Source organism: Hemiscyllium ocellatum, chromosome 31 (genome assembly GCF_020745735.1).
Source record: "Hemiscyllium ocellatum isolate sHemOce1 chromosome 31, sHemOce1.pat.X.cur, whole genome shotgun sequence".
Classification (NCBI taxonomy): domain Eukaryota; kingdom Metazoa; phylum Chordata; class Chondrichthyes; order Orectolobiformes; family Hemiscylliidae; genus Hemiscyllium; species Hemiscyllium ocellatum.
Genome location: NC_083431.1, coordinates 4,167,569 through 4,192,478, shown reverse-complemented (window position 1 = coordinate 4,192,478; position 24,910 = coordinate 4,167,569). Strand labels below are relative to the sequence as shown.

The window sequence follows — 24,910 nt, the reverse complement described above, 5'->3', positions numbered from 1 at the left end:
TCACAAATATCTTGGAGCAAGCATTTTCACAGACACAGCACTGAGGAGCAAGAGACCCTATTGGGGGATGGTCCCCATCAGCACTCAGTGAGCGATCTGGAGAAACTGATCGCCTGTCCCTCATAGATCTCTTCTTAGGACTGAATCCCCCCAACACTTCTAGATCGGCCAATCTCATTATGTGCTTTGTGTTGGAGAGGCCTCTCCTCAGGAGACTCTGTCTGGACAGTGGAGTCGGATATGGGAGAGATCAAAGGGATCCTTTGGGGATCTCAGGGCAATTACCCTGAAAGGAGGCAGAAAGAAACCTTCAACCCCTGGAGCTTCTGCCTCCAGCATCTAGTGTAAAGCTCCTGCTACTCTTTTCAACTACAAGTAAAGCTCTCTCTACACTGTTCTCCATCAAAACATTCCCAGGACATGGATGGCATGGGGTTAGATACAGAGTAAAGCTCCCTCTACACTGTCCCCCTGAAACACTCCCAGAACAGGGTCAGCACGGGGTTAGATACAGAGTAAAGCTCCCTCTACACTGTCCCCCATTAAACACTCCCAGGGCAGGGACAGCATGGGGTTAGATACAGAGTAAAGCTTCCTCTACACTGTCCCCCATTAAACACTCCCAGGGCAGGGACAGCATGGGGTTAGATACAGAGTAAAGCTCCCTCTACACTGTCCCCCATTAAACACTCCCAGGGCAGGGACAGCATGGGGTTAGATACAGAGTAAAGCTCCCTCTACACTGTCCCCCATTAAACACTCCCAGGGCAGGGACAGCATGGGGTTAGATACAGAGTAAAGCTCCCTCTACACTGTCCCCCATCAAACCCTCCCAGGACAGGGACAGCACGGGGTTAGATACAGAGTAAAGCTCCCTCTACATTGTCCCCCTGAAACACTCCCCAGGACAGGGTCAGCACGGGGTTAGATCTAAAGTACACTCTTGGGTGGTGCTGTGTGTAAACATTACATTGTATGTTTGGAGGTTTCATGGGTTTTAACCTTCTTCAGTGTTCGGCCCCGAGTTAGCTAAAACGCAATGTAGTCAGGGCAGGCTCCGCCCCCTGATGGTGTCAGATTATATGAACCACTGACAAGTCCCAAACAAATCATAGGAGAATATTTTAAATTCATGACCTCTTGATGCCACCTTCAGCTGTAGTTTTGCGTCCAACATTCTGAGTTGTTTGGTTTGTGGACCTCACTCCCATTTGTTACAATCTTATCACCTGTTGCCTGATTTGTGTATAAATTATTTGCATCCAAATCATTTGAAGTTGCTGGGCACCTCTGAGACCCGCTGACCCAGTGCCAGCCTTCAGAGCTAGTAGGAGTTGCTGGCTATTATCAGAAATTGCTACACAGTAGTGATAACAATATCATTTCCATATTCTAACTTGTCTGTGACAACCAGATATCTCAACCCAATCTAGTCCCACCTGCCAGCACCCGGTCCATATCCCTCCAAACCCTTCCTATTCATATACCCATCCAAATGCCTCTTAAATGCTATAATTGTACCAGCCTCCACCACATCCTCTGGCAGCTCATTCCATACACGTACCACCCTCTGTGAAAATCTTGCCCCTTAGGTCCCTTTTAAATCTTTCCCCTCTCATCCTAAACCTATGCCCTCTAGATTAGATTAGATTAGATTACTTACAGTGTGGAAACAGGCCCTTCAGCCCAACAAGTCCACACCGACCCGCCGAAGCGCAACCCACACCTAACACTACGGGCAATTTAGCATGGCCAATTCACCTGACCCGCACATCTTTGGACTGTGGGAGGAAACCGGAGCACCCGGAGGAAACCCACGCAGACACGGGGAGAACGTGCAAACTCCACACAGTCAATCGCCTGAGGCGGGAACTGAACCCAGGTCCCTGGCGCTGTGAGGCAGCAGTGCTAACCACTGAGCCACCGTGCCGCCCTCTAGTTCTAGACTGCCCCACCCCAGGGAAAAGACTTTGTCTATTTATCCTATCCATGCCCCTCATGATTTTGTAAACCTCTATAAGGTCACCCCTCAGCCTCTGACGCTCCAGGGAAAACAGCCCCAGCCTGTTCAGCCTCTCCCTGTAGCTCAGATCCTCCAACCCTGGCAACATCCTTGTAAATCTTTTCTGAACCCTTTCAAGTTCCACAACATCTTTCCGATAGGAAGGAGACCAGAATTGCACACAATATTCCAACAGTGGCCTAACCAATGTCCTGTACAGCCGCAACATGACCTCCCAATTCCTATACTCAATACTCTGACCAATAAAGGAAAGCATACCAAACGCCTTCTTCACTGTCCTATCTACCTGCGACTCCACTTTCAAGGAGCTATGAACCTGCACTCCAAGGTCTCTTTGTTCAGCAACACTCCCCAGGACCTAACCATTAAGTGTATAAGTCCTGCTAAGATTTGCCTTTCCAAAACACAGCACCTCACATTTATCTAAATTGAAAATGAAAGTCTGTTTCCATGCTGTACATCTCTATGACTTTATAACTCTATGCCACTCATTAGCCCATTGGCCCATCTGGTCAAGATCCTGGTGTAATCTGAGATAACCCTCTTCACTGTTCACTACACCTCCAATTTTGGTGTTAACAGCAAACTTACTAACTGTACCTCTTATGGTCACATCCAAATCATATAAATGATGAAAAGTAGAGGACCCAGCATCGATCCTTGTGGCAGTCCACTGGTCCAGTCTGAAAAACAACCCTCCACCACCACCCTCTGTCTTCTACCTTTGAGCCAGTTCTGTACCAAATGGCGAGTTCTCCCTGTATTCCATGAGATCTAACCTTGCTAACCAGTCTCCCATGGGGAACCTTGTTGAACGCCTTACTGAAGTCCATATCGATCATATCTACCACTCTGTCCTCATCAGTCCACTTTGTTACTTCAAAAAACTCAATCAAGTTTGTGAGACATGATTTCCCACGCACAAAGTCATATTGACTATCCCTAGTCAGTCCTTGCCTTTCCAAATACATGTACAACTTCCCTCCAACAACTTGCCCACCACCAATGTCAGGCTCACAGGTCTATAGTTCCCTGGCTTGTCCTTACCACCTTTCTTAAATAATGTTACCACATTAGCCAATGTCCAGTCTTCCAGCACCTCACCTGTGACTATCGATGATATAAGTATCTCAGTAAGCGGGGTAAAAAATGAGATCTGCAGATGCTGGAGATCACAGCTGAAAATGTGTTGCTGGTCAAAGCACAGCAGGCCAGGCAGCATCTCAGGAATAGGGAATTCAGTAAGAGGCCCAGCAATCACTTCCCTGGCTTCCCACAGAGTTCTAGGGTACACCTGGTCAGGTCCTGGGGATTTATCCACCTTTATGTATTTCAGACATCCAGCACTTCCTCCTCTGTAATATGGACATTTTTCAACAAATATCTCAATGTGGCACCTGAACAACAAAGTCTAAGAAGCCACAAATCCTATTGTTCTGCTCGTGGTGAGACTGCTATGTTTTCCAAAACACGTTCTCAATCTGTGGAATGTAAGGGTGTTGCTCCATCCTCGCCCTCAGACCAATCACCTATAAAGTTCGTGCTGCTTTCTTTAATTACCTTGACTCAGTTTAATACTATGATTCTACTTTGTGATATCTCCCTAACGTTGGGGAGGGGTGTGCCTTGAGTTTGGGTAATTCGGTGATTTCACAAGTATCGCTGTTTGCTGGTACATAAAACTGCAGGAAGATAGGCCATATGGTATCTGGAGCTCTCCCTACCATTTCATGGTGGACTGCCTCAGGCCTCAGCTCCTGTTTCTGACCAATTCCTCATCGCCCTCACCTCCCCATGTTTCAGAACTAGAATTAGAATTAACTTTATTTTCATGTGGAAAGTTTACAAGGCACCCCTTACCTTCAGGACAAAAATACTTAAGTACAGATTCTTAAGTACAAATTCTTCGGGAAATCAAATTAGAAAAGCTAAAGAAATAGTAAAATCAAAATAATTTGTAATCTAGGCAGCACAACTATGAGGCCTGTGGCCAGCAGTGTTCCACAGGGCTCAGTGCTGATTGTCATCTATGTAAGTGATTTGGATCGGAACGTAGGAAACATGGTTAGTAAGTTTATGGATAATACCAAAATTGATGGCACGTGGGCAGTGAAGAAGGTTATCTCAGATTACAACAGGATCTTGATCAGTTGGGTCAATGGGCTGAGGAGTGGCTGATGGATTTTAATTTGGATAAATGTGAGGTGCTGCATTTTGGTAAAACAAGTCAGAGTAGGACTTATACACAATGATAAGGCCCTGGGTAATGTTGTAGAACAGAGAGACCTAAGGGTTCAGGTAGATAATGCTTTGAAATTTGTGTCACACCTATTCACGGTGGTTAAGAAAACGTTTAACATGCCTACCTTCATTGCTCAGACTATAGAGTTTGGGGGTTGGGGCTTCAGCTTGAGATTGTACAGGATGTTGGTGAGGCCATTTCTGGAATACTGTGTGCAGTTCCGGTCGCCCTGCTACAGTAAGGATATTATTAAACAGGAAAGGGCTCAGAAGTGATTCACAGGATGTTATCGGGAATGGAGGGTTTAGATTCTAAGGAGAGGCTGGAGACACTGGCACATTTTTCACTGGAACGCAGAAGGTTGAGGGGTGACCTTTTAGAGGTTGATAAAATCATGAGGGGTATGGATAGGATGAGTGACGAGGGTTTTTTTTCCCTAGGGTGGGGGAGTTTAAGACTAGGGGGTGTATTTTTAAGGTGAGAGGAGAAAGATTTCCAATGGACACAGGAGCAACGTTTTCACGCAGAAAGTGGTTCGTGTGTGGAATGACCTGCCAGAGGAAGTGGTTTATGTAAGTACAGTTACAATGTTTAAAAGACATTTGGATAAACACATGGATAGGAAAGGTTTGAAGGGAAATGGGTGAAAGACAGGCAGGTGGGACATTGCCAGCATGGACTAGTGGGGCTGAAGGGTCTGTTTTCGTACTGGTATGACTTTATGACTCACATAAAGTGTGAGGCACGGTGGCACAGTGGTTAGCACTGCTGCCTCACACTGCTAGAGACCCGGGTTCAGTTCTTGACTCAGGCGACTGACTGTGTGGAGTTTGCACATTCTCCCCGTGTCTGTGTGGGTTTCCTCCGGGTGCTCTGGTTTCTTCCCACATCACAAAGATGTGCAGGTTAGGTGAATTGGCCAAGCTAAATTGCCCGTAATGAAGGGGGGTGGGTGGCAGGTCGGTGTGGACTTGTTGGGCCGAAGGGCCTGTTTCCACACTGTAAGTAATCTAACTGGGAGAGTTTATTAGATTATTGAAAGGTTTAAGTTTATCAGAGATCCTTCTCTGTCCCATTATAGAATGAGAAATCTTATAAATATTGGAGAGTACAGATTGTTAGCAACGTAGAGAGACTCTCAGCGTTTATGTCAATTTGAAAAAGCTACAAGAATCAGTGCAGCAGCTTGTGATACTCACACAGAGGGTCCTTGTGAATATGAGGTGCAACACAATCTACAGCCTTGGTATAAAAGGTAATAGAGCAACAATGGACACAGAACATCACAGAACTAACATTGCCAATGTACACTAGGCTGAGCACATGGGAGGGTTAAGCAGATAAGAATCTGGATAATAGGAACACCTTCTCATCCCCCCCCCCCCCACCGCCCATATTACAATGAGAAACCAGGAAATGAGAGAGTGAGTGAGATACAGAGATTGGGAGACAGTGAGGGAGAGAGTGAGTTAGAGAGAATGTGAGATACCGAAAGCGTGGATTAGAGAGATTGACAGAGAGAGGAAGTGAGAGTGAAAAAGAGATAGTATGGGAGAGAGTGATTTGGAGAGATGGATGTCAAGGAATAAGTAAGATAGTGAGATTGTGAGACAGAGAGTGAGACAAAGAGAGAATCAGAGAAGAGATTGTGAGATAGAAAAAAAGTAAGATTAGAGAGATTGAGAGACTGAAATTGAAGGAAAGAGTGAGATACAGACAGTGTGTGTGAGACTGAGATAGAGTTAAAGAATGAGACAGAGTGTGAAAGAGAGTAACAAAGTGACATGGAGTGAAAGAAAGAGTGTGAGATTGAATGAGCGAGAGTGAAATAGATTGTGTGAGTTAGAGAGAATGTGAGATAGAATGAGTGAGGTAGAGAGAGAGTGAAAGTAAGTATGAGAAAAAGAGAATGAGAGAAGGAATGTGAGAGTGTGTGAGATGAGAGAATGTGAGAGACTGAGTGAGATAGAGAAAGAGAGTGAGTGAGACAGTGAAAGAGAGTGTGAGATAGAGGGGGTGAAAAGAAAGAGAGAAAGAGCTGAAGACCAAAATGAGAAAGTGTTTGAGCTCCCTGCCCATCTGGGTATCAGGACCTCAGGTCATTCTTATCGTTTACCTCAACATTCTAAACTTGTGGTATCAAAGTAGTCTCACAATCAACTTCAGTTCAGGCTGTTCTGGAGTTACTCGCTCATCATTACCATTTAGCCCAATGGTGTAACAGCCCGGTTGGGAATCCCCTGACAGAACCTACACCCAGGGCCTTTGCAGCAGCAATGGGAGATCTCCATAAGGCTGGGTTTCCAGGGTCCTGTTGCTGTCAGAATGACAGGTAAGAGTGTGGATCTGTTACCAAGGTTACATGGACAGCATGGAATCCTGACTTAGAAGGCAGCAGCTGTGTGTTCCATGACCATGCCCCACCCTCCCGGGATTGTCTAGAAACCTCTGTACCCTTCTCCTCCCGTCCAGTCCACAGAGACCTTAGTGCTCCTCGTGATTCCTGCCTCTTGTACCTCCCCTGATCATAGACACTGCACAGTGGGTCCCACTAGCCTTGTGTTCAGCCCCAGCTCTGGCATTTCCATCCTCAACCTCCGTCTCCTTCCCTCCATCCTCCTTTAGAAACTCCTTAAATCCTGCAACTTGGACGAAGCTATGGGTCACCTGTGCCAACATCTCTCTGAGAGTGATTGGGTGCCAGATTTTCACTGATACTCACACCTAATGCATCTTGGACTGGTTTCCAATGTGAAAGGTGTTATATAAATGCAGATTATTGTTGCAGCCAGGGGTACGTTTTGATTTGTTCAGATATTTCTCCGATTGTAAGTAAGCGTCTATCTGGGTTTTGACTGCTACTGTCTGTGTGTCCAAGACATAAAGCCCCCAGCAGCCCTGAACCAGGCACTGAGCTTCCAGGCAATCACTTACTTGAGTCCCAGGAATAACGCCTGCAGCCATAACCAGCAGAGAAAGAACATAATCAGCATGTTGGGAAACGAGAATGCAAACCACGAGGCGAAATTAACCACTTCTCCGCTTTCTGGGAAAATCCTTCAAAACCACAGAATCACAAAGAAGTCTTAAAACATGGTCAGATATAACACCGTCGCTGTCAGCTACCCCAGTCACTCTCAGGGTGTGAGTGTCTCGTTTGTTACCAACAATTGTTGCCCGTCCCTAATTGCCCTTGAGGAGATGAGGAGGTAATTTAAGATTGAGGTGAGGAGACGTTTCTGCACCGAAAAGATAGTGAGTTTCCAGAAAGCCCCCCCTCAAGTGCCCGTCCCTAATTACCCTGAGGGAGATGGTGGTGAGCTGCTTCCTTGGACACAACTGAGTGACCCCCTCAGCCATATCCAAGCTCAGTGAACAGCCAACTATGTCGCTGTGACTCAGAGTCATGGGTAGGCCAGCCAGGGGAAGGATGACGGATTTCTCTTCCTCAAATAGGCTTCACAGCCTTGGGTATGTGAACAGGATATCGAACAGAGAACATTACAGTCCAGGCCCTTTAGCTCTCGATGTTGTGCCAACCTGTGGAGCCAACCTGAAGCCCATTTTTCCTACACTATTCCATTCTTGTCCATATGTTTATCCAATGACCATTTAAATGCCCTTAAAGTTGGTGAGTCTACGACTGTTGCAGGTAGGGCATTCCACACCCCACTACTCTCTTAGTAAAAAAACAACCCTCTGACATCTCTCCTATATCTATCACCCCTTAATTTAAAGCTATGTCCCCTCGTGCTCGCCATCACCATCCGAGGGAAAAGGCTCTCACTGTCCACCCAATCTAACCCTCTGATTATCTTATATGTCTCAATTAAGTCACCTGAATAGGAAGGCTTTAGAGAGATATGGGCCCAATGGGACAAGATTAATTTAGAATTTTGGTTTGATTTGATTTATTTATTGTGGTCTTGTGTACCAAAGTACAGTGAAAAGATTTGTTTGCAAGCAGTACGGGTAGATTATAGTAAGCAAGGGCATACAGAGTGCTCAGGAATGCTCTGTTTTTGTGCTAAACATCTCTATGATTCTATGACTGAGACTAGCTTTAAAATCTGGATTTTAGTGAATTAATTTAACTTTAATTCCTAGACTCTCGTGGTAGGATTTGTATTTATGGCCCTTGGTTATGTGAATTGGCCTCTGGATTATAAACATAACCAGTGTCCTGTCACCACATCCCCCTCCAATTGCAACCTGATACTGAGGAAATGAGGATACAGTGAGGAACAGAATTACAACAGCCAGCCTATCTCACCACCATCAGTGGTTAGTCCATGTTTCCATTCCAGTCACTTGGTTCCAAATCTTCAATAACCTTTACCCAACAAACATGCCAGAAATACTTAGCAGTAACTGTGAAAATAGGGGAAAGAGGTAAACCTCTCCAGATTTACATCACAGCTCTAGCAGCCTACTTTCCTGACCACCATGACATTAGTCAGGGTAATGGGCTTAAAATGCCGACAGAATATTTCTTTATTACCCTCCTTATTCAGGCAGTTCTGCTATAGGGCGTTGTTCGTTAACACAAATTGACTGTAACATGATTGGCTGTTTTGATAGCGTGAATGTTTAAGGTGTGTGTTGGCTATAACACGATTATATCACCAACTCTTTCAGTGCTGTTTGTATTGTGTGATTTTTGTCTAGCGTGGGGTCACACAGGAACGCAACTATCACATTCTGGAAGAAACAGCCTGTACTAGAAACAACAACAGTACTTTGAACCTTGTTTCTCAATGTTATCAGTTGTTTTTAAGTTTTGTACATCAGTACCTTCATACCTGAGATGGTGCCGTGTGTGGTGACATTATACACTTGTACTTTTGAACTTGAATACAAATGACAATAAACCTAACATCAAATCAAATCAAAAACTAAATCCATGACAAAAACCAACACCAAAGTCTCTTGGTAATAGCAGGCTGAATCCTTCAGCAAGATACAGGCAGTGGAGGATCGTTTCACAATACAGATTACCAGTCCCAATTACTGCAGAGGAGATTGACAGGGGAGGGAGAGAGGGACCCTATATTTTATTCTTAAACCTGCAAATGTCTCCCTCCACCCCCCTCCCAAAGCAATCTGAAACTCTCTATTGCTTTAAAGGAAAACAAGCCATTGTCAGTACATCAAGCTTTCTCTGAGGGTCAGAGGCACAGCCAGAGACCGCAATATCCTACAGGCTGACAGACTACATTTCTGGACTCGATTCTAAACCTCAAACACCCGAAAGTTACACATGAAAGGCAATAATACACCTGGGGAGAAAGAATCAGATTGAGAAATCCAGAGACAGAGAGTCAGACAAGAGAGAGAATGTAATGGAAAATAGACAAGGTGGCAATAATAGAGAGAGAGAAAAGAGGGTGAATGATAGAGAGAGCACAAGTGAGACGAAATGAGGGAGAAAGACAGAGGTTCTGACAGGGGAAAGAAACTGGTGATAATTATATGGTGTCAGAGAATGGATAGGTTGGCTGGAAGCTCCATTATAGGGGACATCAGAGTCATAGAGATGTACAGCACGGAAACAGACCCTTCGGTCCCACCCGTCCATGCTGACCAGATATCCCAGTGTAATCTAGTCCAATTTGTCAACACCCGGCCCATATCCCTCCAAACCCTCCCTGTTCATATACCCACCCAGATGCCTCTTAAATGTTGTATTTGTACCAGCCTCCACCACATCCTCTGGCAGCTCATTCCATACACGTACCACCCTCTGCATGAAAAAGTTAGGTCTCTTATATTTTTCCCCTCTCACCCTAAACCTCTAGTGAAAGGACACTCAGGGCGGTGAAGCCCCTCTGGATTTCCGCGACCCCAGGGAAAAGACCTTGTCTATTTATCCTATCCAAACCCCTCATAATTTTGTAAACTTCTATAAGGTCACTCCTCAGCATCTTTCAAGTTTCACAACATCTTTTCGATAGGAAGGAGACCAGAATTGCACGCAACATTCCAAAAGTGGCCTAACCAATGTCCTGTATAGCTGCAACATGACCTCCCAACTCCTGTACTCAATACTCTGATCAATAAAGGAAAGCATACCAAACGCCTTCTTCACTATCCTATCTACCTGTGACTCCACTTTCAAGGAGCTATGACCCTGCATTCCAAAGTCTCTTTGTTCAGCAACACTCCCTAGGACCTTACCATTAAGTGTATAAGTCCTACCAAGATTTACTTTCCCAAAATGCAGCGCCTCACATTTATCTGAATTAAACTCCATCTGCCCCTTGTCAGCCTATTGGCCCATCTGGTCCTGATCCTGTTGTAATCTGAGGTAACCTTCTTCGCTGTCCACTACACCTCCAATTTTGGTGTCATCTGCAAACTTACTAACTGTACCTCTTATGTTCACATCCAAATCATTTATGTAAATGACAAAAAGTAGAGGGCCCAGCACCGATCCTTGTGGCACTCCACTGGTCACAGGCCTCCAGTCTGAAAAACAACCCTCCACCACCACCCTCTGTCTTCTACCTTTGAGCCAGTTCTGTATCCAAATGGCTAGTTCTCCCTGTATTCCATGAAATCTAACCTTGCTAATCAGTCACCCATGGGGAACCTTGTCAAATGCCGTACTGAAGTCCATTTAGATCATGTCCAGTGCTCTGCCCTCACTGGTGGACGGGGGGAGGGAACCGGGTTTGGAGGGAAGAGCCTGTGTGTGTTTGTCTAACACTTCTTACAACCACCTGACATTCCAGAGGGGCTTCACCGCCCATCGGTGTCCTTTCACCGTTGATAACCCAGGGAAACTTGGCAGCCTGAATGGTGCACAGCGAGATCTCACAAGCTCTAGTAAGGACTGCAGATGCTGGGAGTCAGAGTCAGTAGATATGAAGCTGGAAAAGCAGAGCCTCGGATGCTGTCTGACCTGCTGTGCTTTTCCAGTTTCATGTCAATTGACTGAGATCCAGGAGCAGCAGCTCTGTGAATATCCAGACACACCCCGGGCTGCCATTCTTCACTGGCTGAGGGATGCACAGGAAACGAGAGAGCTCCCCCTCGCCCCTCATTCGAAACAGTGGTCGTGGTTGAGGGCAGTCATGATGGTAGGAGATTCCAGGTCTGAGCTGACAGTGGCAAGGTGACAGCTCTGACAGTGCTGTGTGTGCTCTCTACCCTGTGCTGCGTTACGATGTAATTACTGCCTCTCAAGTGGAGGTGGTGTCGAATCACGTTGAGGGGGGGTCTCTCAGTTGCCGGTGACACTGCAGGATCCTCTAATTGTAACTTCACTGATAACCAGACGTGTACAGTGAGCTCATAATTTGGTGCTCTGGCAACACCATGGACTAAAATCTTCATCCCTCCCCACCCTCGCCAGCCCCCACCATCCCAGGCGAGGGAGAGACCTGATTGGATATCTGCGCTTCACCCCTGGGGGGAAGCTCAGATGCTTTCACATTTCCTGGCCCCTCTGTTCCCTGTGGTGGGGGGGCACTGGGATAAATCACTGCCTAGTTATCCTGAGAGCCAGGCAATGCTCTCGGAATGTGGGTTCAAATCCCACCACAGCAACTGGTGGAATTTAATTTCAGCTAATAAAAATCTGGAATTGAAATCACTAATAGTGACTCTGAAACTAGTATCTCCAGTAATACAAACCCACCTGGTTCACTCAGGGAAGACAGTTTGTCATCTTTACCTGTCTGGCCTACATGTGACTCCAGACTCACAGCAATATGACTGACTTTTCAATCTAAAGTTGATCTTGCTCTTTGTATACCTTCTTTGCAGCCATAACTTTGTTCAATCACCCCAACATTTTCGTATGCAATGACCAAAATTGGAGGTGTAGTGGGCAGCAAAGAGGGTTACCTCAGATTACAACAGGATCTGGACCAGATGGGCCAATGGGCTGAGAAGTGGCAGATGGAGTTTAATTCAGATAAATACGAGGTGCTGCATTTTGGGAAAGCAAATCTTAGCAGGACTTATATACTTAATGGTAAGGTCCTAGGGAGTGTTGCTGAACAAAGAGACCTTGAAGTGCAGGTTCATTGCTCCTTGAAAGTGGAGTCACAGGTAGATAGGATAGTGAAGAAGGCTTTTGGTATGTTTTCCTTTATTGGTCAGAGTATTGAGTACAGGAGTTGGGAGGTCATGTTACGGCTGTACAGGACATTGGTTAGGCCACTGTTGGAATATTGTGTGCAATTTTGGTCTCCTTCCTATCGGAAAGATGTTGTGAAATTTGAAAGGGTTCAGAAAAGATTTACAAGGATATTGCCAGGGTTGGAGGATTTGAGCTACAGGGAAAGGCTTTAACAGGCTGGGGCTGTTTTCCCTGGAGCGTCGGAGACTGAGGGGTGACCTTATAGAGGTTTACAAAATCATGAGGGGCTTGGATAGGGTAAATAGACAAGTTCTTTTCCTTGGGGTGGGGGAGTCCAGAACTAGAGGGCATAGGTTTAGGGTGAGAGGGGACAGATATAAAAGAGACCTAAGGGGCAACCTTTTCATGCAGAGGGTGGTACGTGTATGGAATGAGCTGCCAGAGGAAGTGGTGGAGGCTGGTACAATTGCAACATTTAAAAGGCATCGGGATGGGTGTATGAATAGGAAGGGTTTGGAGGGCTGTGGGCTGGGTCCTGGCAGGTGGGACTAGATTGGGTTGGGATATCTAGTCGGCATGGACAGGTTGAACTGAAGGGTCTGTTTCCGTGCTGTACATCTCTATGACTCTTTGACACTATGTCCTCTGACCCTATCCCGTCTCACCTCAATGTGAGCCACTGATGTCCAGTCTGACATTTCAATAGTGTCTCAGCCCCTTCTCGCCGCTGTTCCCCTACACCCCCTACTGAGGCTTTGAAAGACCAATCCCAGTGAGGCCCAGCAGCTATTTGTTGCCATGATGGGGTCCGGGTTGGACAATAGGTGACCCCTGCCCACCTTCCCAGCTGCACTTGCAGAGATGGTCCCTGAATAGCCCTGTGATCTCAAGCAGCCAACAAATGAGAGAAGGGTATCTGAAAGACATTCCTGTATCCACATAGTCCAGCTCTGCAGCTCCTGATACATCTCATTTACCCCTCGATAAAAACGGCCATTGACAGCATATTGTTTATCATTTCAAAACATTATCTTTATCCAAAGTTAAAAATCACACAACACCAGATTATAGTCAAACAGGTTTATTTGGAAGCACTAGCTCATCAGGTAGGTAGGTCATAAGACACAGAGATCCTGCCCCACTACCTGCCTGATGAAGGAGCGTCGCTCCATAAGCTAGTGTTTCTGATTAAACCTGTTGGTCTATAACCTGGTGTTGTGCAAGTTTTAACTTTGTCCACCCCAGTCCAACACTGGCTCCTCCACCTCACCCAAAAGCATTTCAGAGTGTGGTCCACTGGATGAATTAATGTTGGCTGTCTCATGACAAACAGGATTTGGGTAACACAGACCATAGGTCTTCCTGGAAAAGAAGGTCACGGAAAATGGAACCAACCAAAAACCTCACTTCTCCTATTTTACAAGGAGGAGGAACAGTGGTCAGGGTCTTGGCACAAGGGTTAACTTTCAACAGAGCAAAAAGGCAAGGTTTTAGTTTCAGTTCCAAGTTTTGAGGGCGGCACGGTGGCGGCACGCCTCACAGCGCCAGAGACCCGGGTTCAATTCCCGCCTCAGGCGAGTGACTGTGTGGAGTTTGCAATTTCTCCCCGTGTCTGCGTGGGTTTCCTCCGGGTGCTCCGGTTTCCTCCCACAGTCCAAAGATGTGCAGGTCAGGTTTGGCGGGTCGGTGTGGACTTGTTGGGCCGAAGGGCCTGTTTCCACACTGTAAGTAATCTAATCTAATCAGGAAGAATGACTGGAATTTGAAACATGAACTCTGTTTGCCTCGACACAGACGGTGCCAAAACTGCTGAATCTCTTCAAACATTGGGCTGTTATTTCAGTTTTGCAGCATCTACAATGCTTCACATCAATGATTCATGATATAACTAACAGCACTGACCCCTCGACAGTGCGGCGCTCCCACAGCACTGACCTCTGACAGTGCGCCACTCCTTCAGCACGTACCCCTCGACAGTGCGCCACGCCCTCAGCACTGACCCCTCGACAGTGCAGCACTCCCTCAGCACTGACCATCCGACAGTGCGGCGCTCCCACAGCACTGACCCTCCAACAATGCGGCACACCCTCAGCACTGACCCCTCGACAGTGCGGCACGCCCTCAGCACTGACCCTCCAACAATGCGGCACTCCCTCAGCACTGACCCTCCGACAGTGAGGCACTCCCTCAGCACTGACCCTCTGACAGTGCGGCACTGGTCTGAGGGAATGCTGCACGGTCAGAGGGTCAGTGATGAGGGAGTGCCGCACTATCGGAGGGTCAGTGCTGAGGGAGTGCCGCACTGTCGGAGGGTCAGTGATGAGGGAGTGCTGCACTGTCGGAGGGTCAGTGCTGAGGGAGTGCCTCACTGTCGGAGGGTCAGTGCTGAGGGAGTGCTGTGTTGTGTGTTCATCTTGGTGTTTGAATCCACTTTGACTGAACCATGAGGATTAGATTAGATTCCATACTGTGTGGAAACAGGAAGTTGTCACTGACCAGCATCCTCACAATCATTGAACCAGACTTTTGGGAAAATTCAGTTGGAGGTGACCAACATGAGGTTGGACTGAAAGAGCTGAAGGATTTGGGTGGCACAGTGGCTCAGTGGTTAGCACTGCTGCCTCACAGCACCCGCGTCCCAGGCTCGATTTCAGCCTCAAGGTGACCGTCTGTGTGGAGTTTGCACATTCTCCCCGTGTCTGCGTGGGTTTCCTCCGGGTGCTCCGGTTTCCTCCCACAGTCCAAAGATGTGCCGGTCAGGTGAATTGGCCGTGCTAAATTGCCCATAATGTTAGGTACAGTAGTCAGAGGGAAATGGGTCTGGGTGGGTTACTCTTTGGCGGGTCGGTGTGGACTTGTTAGATTGAAGGGCCTGTTTCCACACTGTAGAGAATCTAATCTAAAAACATTAGTCTAATCAATAATATCCAGTTCTGGATTAAGACAGTTGTTGACATGTATTATCAATATGAGACACGGACTCACTGGTTGACCTGTCCCTTCAGCACCATGTTGGCGACGGTGCCAGTCAGAGTGCCTGTACCTCCTATACTGGCTGCGTAGCAGACACACAGGGTCAGAGCTTTATATATCCTCATTTGCTCACTCTTGATCTTGGGATGTCTGGACCTTGTGGGTACATTTCCATTCCGAACAGGATCATTTCCCTCCTTGACCGATGAAAAAATCGGATCTGAAGGGTACAAGCAGAAACACATCAGAGGGACATTCCCGTCAGCCTGTGGGACAGGCTCTCTTAGAAACATCGAAAATAGGAACAAAAGGAGGCCATTTAGCCCTTTGACAGTGCTCCACCACTCAGCATGGTAACCGCTGATCACTGAAATCAGTCTCGTGTTCCTGTCAGATCCTTTTATCTCTTTCACACGATGAACTCAATCTCATTTTTTCTTGAAAGCATTCAATGTTTTGAGCTCATTCGCTTTCTGTGGAAGAGTGTTCCACAGGCTCCCCATTCTGGGCAGAAACCATTCTCCTTCTCTCAGTCCGAGAAAGCCTATATCATATATATGGTGGGCGGCACGGTGGCACAGTGGTTAGCACTGCTGCCTCACAGCGCCTGAGACCCGGGTTCAGTTCCTGACTCAGGCGACTGACTGTGTGGAGTTTGCACGTTCTCCCCGTGTCAGCGTGGGTTTCCTCCGGGTGCTCCGGTTTCCTCCCACAGTCCAAAGATGTGTGGGTCAGGTGAATTGGCCATGCTAAATTGCCCGTAGTGTTAGGTAAGACGTAAATGTAGGGGTATGGGTGGGTTTCGCTTCGGCGGGTCGGTGTGGACTTGTTGGGCCGAAGGGCCTGTTTCCACACTGTAAGTCTAATCTAATCTTTAAATTATGACCCCTGGTTCTGCACTCCTTGCCATCTCAAACCTCCTTCCAACGTCTAACCTGTCTCATTCTGTTATAAGTTCATTGGTTTCTGTGAGAATCAGCCTCTCATTCTATTGAATTCTAGTGAAGATTGTCCTATTCAATCCAACCTGTCCTCATCCATCAACCCTGCCACACCAAAAAACAGTCTGTTAAATCTTTGTTGCACGCCTGCTATCACCTTCCTCAGACCAGGAGCCCAAAACTGCACACAATACTCCAGGGGTGATCTCACCAAGATCTTGTATATATCCACAGCGAGCCCTCCCTGCTCATGTACCTGAACCATCTTGTTATGAAAGCTGATGTATCATTTGCCTTCTCCACCTGCTACCCTGCCTGCTGACCCTCAGTGACTGGCGTATGTCAACAATCAGCCTCCTGTTCCCAACCTACTGCCATTCAGATAATCATCCTTCCTCTTTTTGCTTCCCAAGTGAATAGCCTCCCATTTATCCACATTATGGCTCATTGGCCATGCATTTGCCAATATTTGTCAACTTGCCCAAATCACACCGAAACATCTCTGCATCCTCCTCACAGATCACCCTCCCATCCAGCTTTGTGTCATCTGCAAACTTGGAGATATTACATTTAGGTCCCTCATCCAAATCATCCATGTAAATAATGGATAACTGGTGTTCTAGCACAAACCCCTTCGCTGCTCCACTCGTCAATGTCTGTCATTCAGAAAAAGATCCACTTATTCCCACTCTATCTGCAAACTAGTTCATGATCCATCTCACTACACCACCCTAACCCCATGCACTTTAATTTTACATGCTAATCTCTTCTGTGGGGATTTGTTGAAAGTTCAAATAAACCACATCCACTGGCTCCCTTTCATCAATTCTAAGAGTTAAATCCTCAAAGAATCCAAATCAATTTGTGAACCTAATAGACTTGTCCCTTGAGCACCAAGTTGGAACCAGTGACAGCCCTTTGTGTAACTCCATGCTGTCTGGCTGATCCTGCTAATGTTTTCCAACTGCTCAGGTATTATAGTTTAATCTTGGATGGTCAGCATATATATAGCCTGCCGAAGGGTCTCTTTCTATGCTGTATGTCTCTATGACTCTGGAATGTAGATTATTAAACGCTGGGGATTCTTCAGTCTTCAATCTCATCAATTTTCTCAACACCATTTCCCTACTAATACTGATTTCCTGTAGTGCCTCTCCCTGTGTCCCCCCTCACTTTGGGAACATTATTTATATTGTGCTTTGTAAAGGTAGAACCAAAGTACATATTTAATTGATCTGCCATCTCTTTGTTCCCTATTATAACATAATCTATTTTTGATTGGAAAGGCTCACCATTTGTCTTCACTAAACTTTTTCTCTTCATGTACCAACACAAGTGTTTGTAATCGGTACATTTGTTCTTTGCAATTTACTCTCTCCCTTTCTTAATCAATCTCTTCATCCTCTTTTGTTGAAATCTAAACTGCTCCCAGTCCTCACGTCTCTTGAATGGGTGGACCTAACACTGTCCCGAATCTCCCTGGTGAGCCATGGTCAAGTCACCTTTCCTGCTTTAGTTTTGTGTCAGACAGGAATGTATAATGGCTGCAGTTCCTCCATTCTATCATTGTCATTGGCATTGCCTGATCACTGTCATCCCTTTTAACTGATATTCCCCAATTTATCATAGCCAGCTCGTATCTCATTCCATCATAATTTCCTTCATTTAGCCTCAGAATCAATTCTGTCACTCTCCAGCTGAATAAAGAATTATATAGTCACTCTGTTATATTTTCAGAAAGGGGTAGCAACAACTTTGTTACATGCGTTTCTCTTCAGAAGTGCACAGAAACACAGAACTGCGGGGTGCTGGAAATCTGAAACCGAAACAGAAACTGCTGGAGAAACTCAGCAAGTCTGGCAGTAACTGTGGAGAGGAACTGCCAGGACCTCTGCCCAGTAACTCCACAGGCACCAGCCAGCTGCCCACACCCACTAACCCCACCCCATCTTCAGGGGCTGAAACCGTGGGGGACGGCTCTCTGAGGGGTCATGTTCACTTCAGGAACAACTCTAACATGGCCTGGGGCCTGGGGCCTGGGAGCAAGTAACCTCTGAGATGTGGCTGAAGAGGCCCCATTGGGAGAGTGAATGTATCAGAGACCTGACGAGTCCAGTTCATTTTTGGAGCTCTTTGTCTCCAGTTCCAAGTCATTGGTTGGCCCTGCACTTTCCAAATCAGTTTGTTCTGCCTCCACATCAGCGCTACTGAGCTGCTCCAGCACGGCCTCTATGATGGGGATCATCATCGCTGTCGTGGCTGTGTTACTGATCCACATCGATAGGAATGACGTCACAGCCATGAACCCCAACATTAACCTGGAACCAACACAGAAAACAAACCAGTCAGCAACGGTCACATGACATCCAGCCAATCAGGCTGCTCCTGCTCAATATGAACCCATTGAAGACCCTCTTCTTGGACATGAACACTCCAAAGGGGTTCCTGTTGGATGTTCTCCAAACACACAGACCAGTCTTCACCATGTGGGCAGCTGGGCTGGAGGCCTGGGCTCCAAGCAGACTGGAAGTCACGTTGCTTCAAATTTATCTGAAACTGGAGCTTACCTCTCCTTCTCTCACCTCCCCCCCCCCAGCCCACAGAACCCTTAAATATCTGACATTTACTGGACCAGACCTTGTACTTGAATGTCATGCACAGTGACCCACTTCCTCTCCACTGACCCTGTTCTCAAAACTAAAGCCTGGATCTTGACCGTGTACTGGACTGAACACAACAGAACAATGATGGAGAAACTCTTACAGAGCTGGTTTGACACCCAGAAGCATGAGGGTTCTCAGGGCGATCCGTTTGTGAAGATGCCAGTGTTCAATCGCTATGGCCACCATTAACCCCCCAATGAAGAAGGCGCTGGTATCCTGCAGGTACTGCATACACACCTGGAACAGAAAACATTACTGAGAGGCCACACTGTGGCAATGGCCATTCACATTGTCAAACACGATAGCACAACGGGTTCTGGGCAGTGCTGTCCATTCACACTGGGGTCAGGGGTCATAGTCAGTGCTGTCCATTCACACTGGGGTCAGGGGTCATGGTCAGTCCTGTCCATTCACACTGTCGTCAGGGGGTCATGGTCAGTGCTATCCATTCACACTGGGGTCAGGGGGTCATGGTCAGTGCTGTCCATTCACATTGGGGTCTGGGGGGCTCCACCTGTGAGGATATTGGGGTTCAGCAGTCCCCTGGGGTAATGCGGCCGATTGACTGTGACCCCTGTGTCAGAGAGTTTGGGAATATTCCCAGCTCCCGATGATGACTGGGACAGTCCAGTCTTGTATTAAAGATGATAATGGGCTTGAAAGTAACCAATCAGCCAGGCCAACCACACGGTCACCAATATTCAAGGAAAGGAAAGCAATTAAATAGTGATGCTGTCTCGTCTCTCTTTGCAGTGAAATACAGAACCCAATTAGGTCAGCCACAGTCTCACGGAACAGTACAGCAGTCTCGATGGGCTGAATGGCCTCTTCTAGTCTTTTTCCCCGGCCCCCAATGCCTCATCTCCTGTCTGTTTACCTGGCCCCCAACGCCTCATCTTCACCATGGACATCCAGTCCCTCTACACCTCCACCCACTATGACTAAGGCCTCCAAGCCCTCCGTTTCCTCTTCTCCCAACGTCCCCAACAGTACCCCTCCACCGAGTTTGGCTGACCTTGTCCTCACCCTTAACAATTTATTCTTCGAATCCTCCCACTTCCTCCGGTCGAAAGGGGTAGCCATGGGCACACGTATGGGCCCCAGCTATGCCTGTCTCTTTGTTGGCTACGTAGAACAGTCCATCTTCCGTAGTTACACCGGCACCACTCCCCACCTCTTCCTCCGCTACATTGATGACTGCATTGGCGCCACCTCGTGCTCCCGCGAGGAGGTTGAGCAATTCATCAACTTCACCAACACATTCCACTCTGACCTTAAATTCACCTGGACCATCTCTGACACCTCCCTCCCCTTCCTGGACCTCTCAACCTCCATCCAAGACGACCGACTCAACACTAACATGTTTTACAAACCCACCGACTCCCACAGCTACCTGGATTACACCTCTTCCCACCCTACCTCCTGCAAAAATGCCATCCCGTATTCCCAATTCCTCTGCCTCCGCCGTATCTGCTCCCAGGAGGACCAGTTCCACCACAGAACACACCAGATGGCCTCCTTCTTTACAGACCGCGATTTCCCTTCCCACGTGGTTAAAGTTGCCCTCCAATGCACCTCTTCCCTCAGACCCCACCCCTCCAACTGTAACAAGGACAGAACCCCACACCCCACCCCCAGTCCTTCGCATAAACCGCATCATCCTCTGGCATTCCCACCACCTCCAAACGGACCCCCCCATCAGGGATGTATTTCCCTCCCTACCCCTTTCCATCTTCCGCAAAGACCGTTCCCTCCGTGACTACCTGGTCAGGTCCATGCCCCCCATAAACCCACCCTCCTATCCTGGCACTTTCCCCTGCCATCACAGGAACTGTAAAACCTGCGCCCACACCTCCTCCCTCACCTCTATCCAAGGCCCTAAAGGAGCCTTCCACATCCATCACAGTTTTTCCTGCACATCCACCAATATCATTTATTGTATCCGTTGCTCCCGATGCGGTCTCCTCTACATTGGGGAGACTGGACGCCTCCTAGCAGAGCACTTTAGGGAACATCTCTGGGACACCTGCACTAATCAACCACACCGCTCCATGGATAAACATTTTAACTCCCCCTCCCACTCTGCCGAAGACATGCAGGTCCTGGGCGTCCTCCATCGCCAAACCCTCACCACCCGTAGCCTGGAGGAAGAACGCCTCATCTTCTTCCTCAGGACCTTCCAACCCTAGAGCATTAATGTGGACTTCCTTATTTTCCTCATTTCCCCATCTCCCCACCTTACCCCAGCTCCAGCCTTCCAGCTCAGCACCATCCTCATGACTTGACCCACCTGCCAATCTCCCTTCCCATCTATCCACTCCACCCTCCCCTCCGACCTATCACCTTTACCCCCACCTCCATCCATCTACTGCACTCTCAGCTACCTTAACTTCCCTCCCCCTCCCCACCCACCCCCCATTTATCTTTCCACCCTGGAGACTCCCAGCCTCAATCCTGATGATGGGCTTTTGCCCGAAACATCAGTTTTCCTGCTTCTCGGATGCTGCCTGAACTGCTGCGCTTTTCCAGCATCAACTAGGAGAAAGTGAGGACTGCAGATGCTGGAGATCAGAGCTTAAAAATGTGTTGCTGGAAAAGTGCATCAGGAAGAAGGGCTTATGCCCGAAATGTCGATTCTCCTGCTCCTTGGGTGCTGCCTGACCTGCTGCGCTTTTCCAGCAACACATTTTTAAGCTTTTCCAGCATCACTCTAATCTTGACTCTCCCTGTCCCTGATTGGTTTGTTTGTGTGTCCATTTGCAACCTGGTGGTTGTCCATGTAGGGAAGGTGACTGTGGGGTCAGTGGGGGTGAGGGTGGGGGGAACGCTGCCACTTACTTGTTTCGACGGCATGATTCCAAAGAGTGGGAAGAGTAAGATGGGAAGGAGGGCAGTGACAGCCAACGGGATGACTTCAGTGCACCAATATACAGCCATCAAGATCACAATAAATCCACAATAGGCTTCCTGTCAGAGTGGGAAAGAAAATGCACATCACCCCCGCTACTGAGAACAACAACAACAACTTGCAATTACATAGCACCTCTCACTGCAATGGAATGGAGCTTCATGGCAGGTTTATCCAATAAAGGCTGACAACAAATCAGATCAGGAGATAGTGAGAAGAAATCCGAGGTAGGTCCATTGCCCACCCTCCCCCCCCCCACTCCCTCTTGCTACATGGGGAGGGGAGGGGAGGGGAGGGGTGACAGTCTGGGGCTGGAGCCAATCAGAGTCAGTGTGACTGTTGGGGGTCACTGTCAGGGTCTAGACACTTGCTGTCTCTGACCCTGGAGCAGGTCAGAGGTTGTCAGTGTAGATCCCATTAGTCACAGCGCACATTCACCGGGAGGGAATCTTCAAATCCAAGGATGGGATCCTGATCCCAGAAAATGACAGCTATTGGGAAAACTCAAAGCTCAAGGTGTGGGGCGAGGGGTATGGGGGAGGGACTGTGGGGTGTGGGGGAGGGGTGTGGGATAGGGACTGTCAGGTGTTGGGGATGGGTGTGGGATAGGGACTGTGGGGTGTGGGCGAGGGGTTTGGGATAGGGATTGTGGGGTGTGGGGGAGGAGTGTCGGATAGAGACTGCAGGGTGTGGGGGAGGGGTGTGGGATAGGGTCTGTGGGGTGTGGCGGAGGAGTGTGGGATAGGAACTGCAGGGTGTGGGGGAGGGGTGTGGCATAGGGTCTGTGGGGTGTGGGGGAGGAGTGTGGGATAGGGTCTGTGGGGTGTGGGGGAGGAGTGTCAGATAGAGACTGCAGGGTGTGGCGGAGGGGTGTGGGATAGGGTCTGTGGGGTGTGGCGGAGGAGTGTGGGATAGGGACTGTGTGCTGTGGGAGAGGGGTGTAGGATAGGGACTGTGGGGTGTGGGGGGAGGGGTGTGGGGAGTGGGTGAGAAGGAGGAGTGAGGGGGAGGGTGTGTAGGATAGGGACTGGGGGGTATGGGGAGGGGGTGTGGATTAGGGACTGTGGGGGATGAGGTGTGGGATGTGGGGGAGGGGATGTGGGGAAAGGTGTAAGGGGAGGGGTAAGGGGCAGGAGTGTGGGTGAGTGGGGTGAGTTTGTATGGGGGAGAGGTGTGGGGCGGGGGTTGTGGGTGTGGGGGAGGGGTGGCAGGGAGGGGGCGTGGGGAGCGGCTGTGGGAAAGGGTAAGTAGGTGGTGGGGTGTGGGCGAGGGGGAATGGGGGAGTGGATATGGTGGAGGGATGTGGGGGAGGGGATGTGGGTGTGGGTAGGGTATAAGTGGGGGAGGGGTGTGTGGGAGTGGGGGTGTGGGTGTTTGGGGGAAGGGGAAGTGGGGGAGGGGTCTGGGCAAAGTGGTGTGGGAGGGGAGGTGTGGGTGCAAGGGAGGGAGTAAGTGGGGAGGGGTATCGTGGAGGGGGTAAGTGGGGGAGGGGGTGTGGGGGAGGGGGGCATGGATGTCCCTTCAGAAAGAGAGCAACCAGCTGGTGCTCTGACTCCAAGTGACTCCAGTCCCAAAGCAACATCAGCCCCCAACCCCTCAAACAGAGAGGGCAGGAAATGCTCCCTTGACAGGGGCTAGTCACACGTGGGGTTAAAGGGCAGAATGGCCACTGCGCCTGTACAGACAGAGCAGGATATGGAGGAGAATCTGTGAAGGGTCAGAGAGAAGATGGGAAGTGCACAGCACGATCCCAGACCATCAGCCCCGAGCGACCAGCTGGAGAATACGACCAGGCAGTGGTTGATCAATCCCAGTGATCACTCCCGATCACAGTCGATCAGAGAGGACCTGGGAGAGAGCTCCAGGAAACAGATCCAAACCCAGCCTCTCCTCAGGATTCCCCGAGATCATCCTTCAGCTCTCCAGGATCCCAAAAGATCACCCTCTGGAAGATCCAAGTCACACCAGCTGGATCGGTGGGAATCGCGAAGGAATCTGTTCCTCAGAGTGATCTCTCCCTGAAACACCGACCCAATCCAGACTGGGGGGAGACAGATCCATCAAAATCAGACGGAATCACTTCACAGGAATCGGGAAGATTGAAGGGACCAAGGGATCACAAACAGGAGGGAGATCCCAGGAAGAGGGAGATCCTGAGTGAGGGAGATCCCAGAAAGAGGGAGATCCCAGAGAGAGGGAGATCCCAGAGAGAGGGAGATCCCGGGAAGAGGGAGATTCCGGGGAGAGGGAGATCCCAGGGAGAAAGAGATCCCGGAAAGAGGGAGATTCCAGAGAGAGGGAGATCCCGGGAAGAGGGAGATCCGGGGAGAGGGAGATCCCAGAAAGAGGGAGATCCCAGAGAGGGAGATCCCGGGAAGAGGGAGATCCGGGGAGAGGGAGATCCCAGAAAGAGGGAGATCCCAGAGAGGGAGATCCCGGGAAGAGGGAGATCCCGGGGAGAGGGAGATTCTGGGAAGAGGGAGATCCCAGAGAGGGAGATCCCGGGAAGAGGGAGATCCCGGGAAGAGGGAGATTCCGGGAAGAGGGAGATCGCGGGGAGAGGAATGATCACAGAGAGGGAGATCCCAGAGAGAGGGAGATCCCAGAGAGGGGGAGTGATCACTGGGAGAGCCCCCCTTGCCCTCCCCCCGCCGCGGGGATCGAGCTGGAATCCAGTGGGTCGCAGGTGGGATCAGGAACTTACGGAGCTGCGCCCGGCGATAGCTAAAGGCAGCAGGAGGCAGATGGGACCCACAAGGAGCAGCGTACTCCTGCCCCAGAGGAGGGTGGCTCTGCTACAGACGGCGGGCATCTCCCCCCGGGAGCCGGACCCTCTCCCCCCGGGAGCCGGACCCTCTCTCTCTCCCTCTCTCCTCCCTCCCTCTCTCCTCCCTCCCTCTCTCCTCCCTCCCTCTCTCCTCCCTCCCTCTCTCCTCTCTCCCTCCCTCTCTCTCCTCCCTCCCTCTCTCCTCTCTCCCTCTCTCCCTCTCTCCCTCTCTCCCTCACTCCCTCCCTCTCCCTCCCTCTCTCCCTCACTCCCTCCCTCTCTCCTCCCTCCCTCTCTCCTCTCT

General features: G+C 49.0%; 1 protein-coding gene across 2 annotated transcripts in view; it reads right to left on the bottom strand.

Annotated features, from left to right (window-relative positions):
• The window catches only part of LOC132830311 (Na(+)/citrate cotransporter-like), a 48,943-nt gene extending 24,243 nt beyond the window's left edge, over nt 1-24,700 (bottom strand). For both annotated transcript variants that reach the window (XM_060847904.1, XM_060847905.1), the window contains exons 1-6: nt 24,544-24,700; nt 21,770-21,898; nt 19,032-19,168; nt 18,372-18,586; nt 15,340-15,547; nt 7,200-7,322 (exon numbers count right to left, since the gene is read on the bottom strand). In XM_060847904.1, coding sequence (XP_060703887.1) covers nt 7,200-7,322; nt 15,340-15,547; nt 18,372-18,586; nt 19,032-19,168; nt 21,770-21,898; nt 24,544-24,651 — 920 coding nt within the window. In that variant the 5' untranslated portion in view covers nt 24,652-24,700. The remainder of the gene's footprint in view (nt 1-7,199; nt 7,323-15,339; nt 15,548-18,371; nt 18,587-19,031; nt 19,169-21,769; nt 21,899-24,543) is intronic.
• Nucleotides 24,701-24,910: the final 210 nt, after the last annotated feature.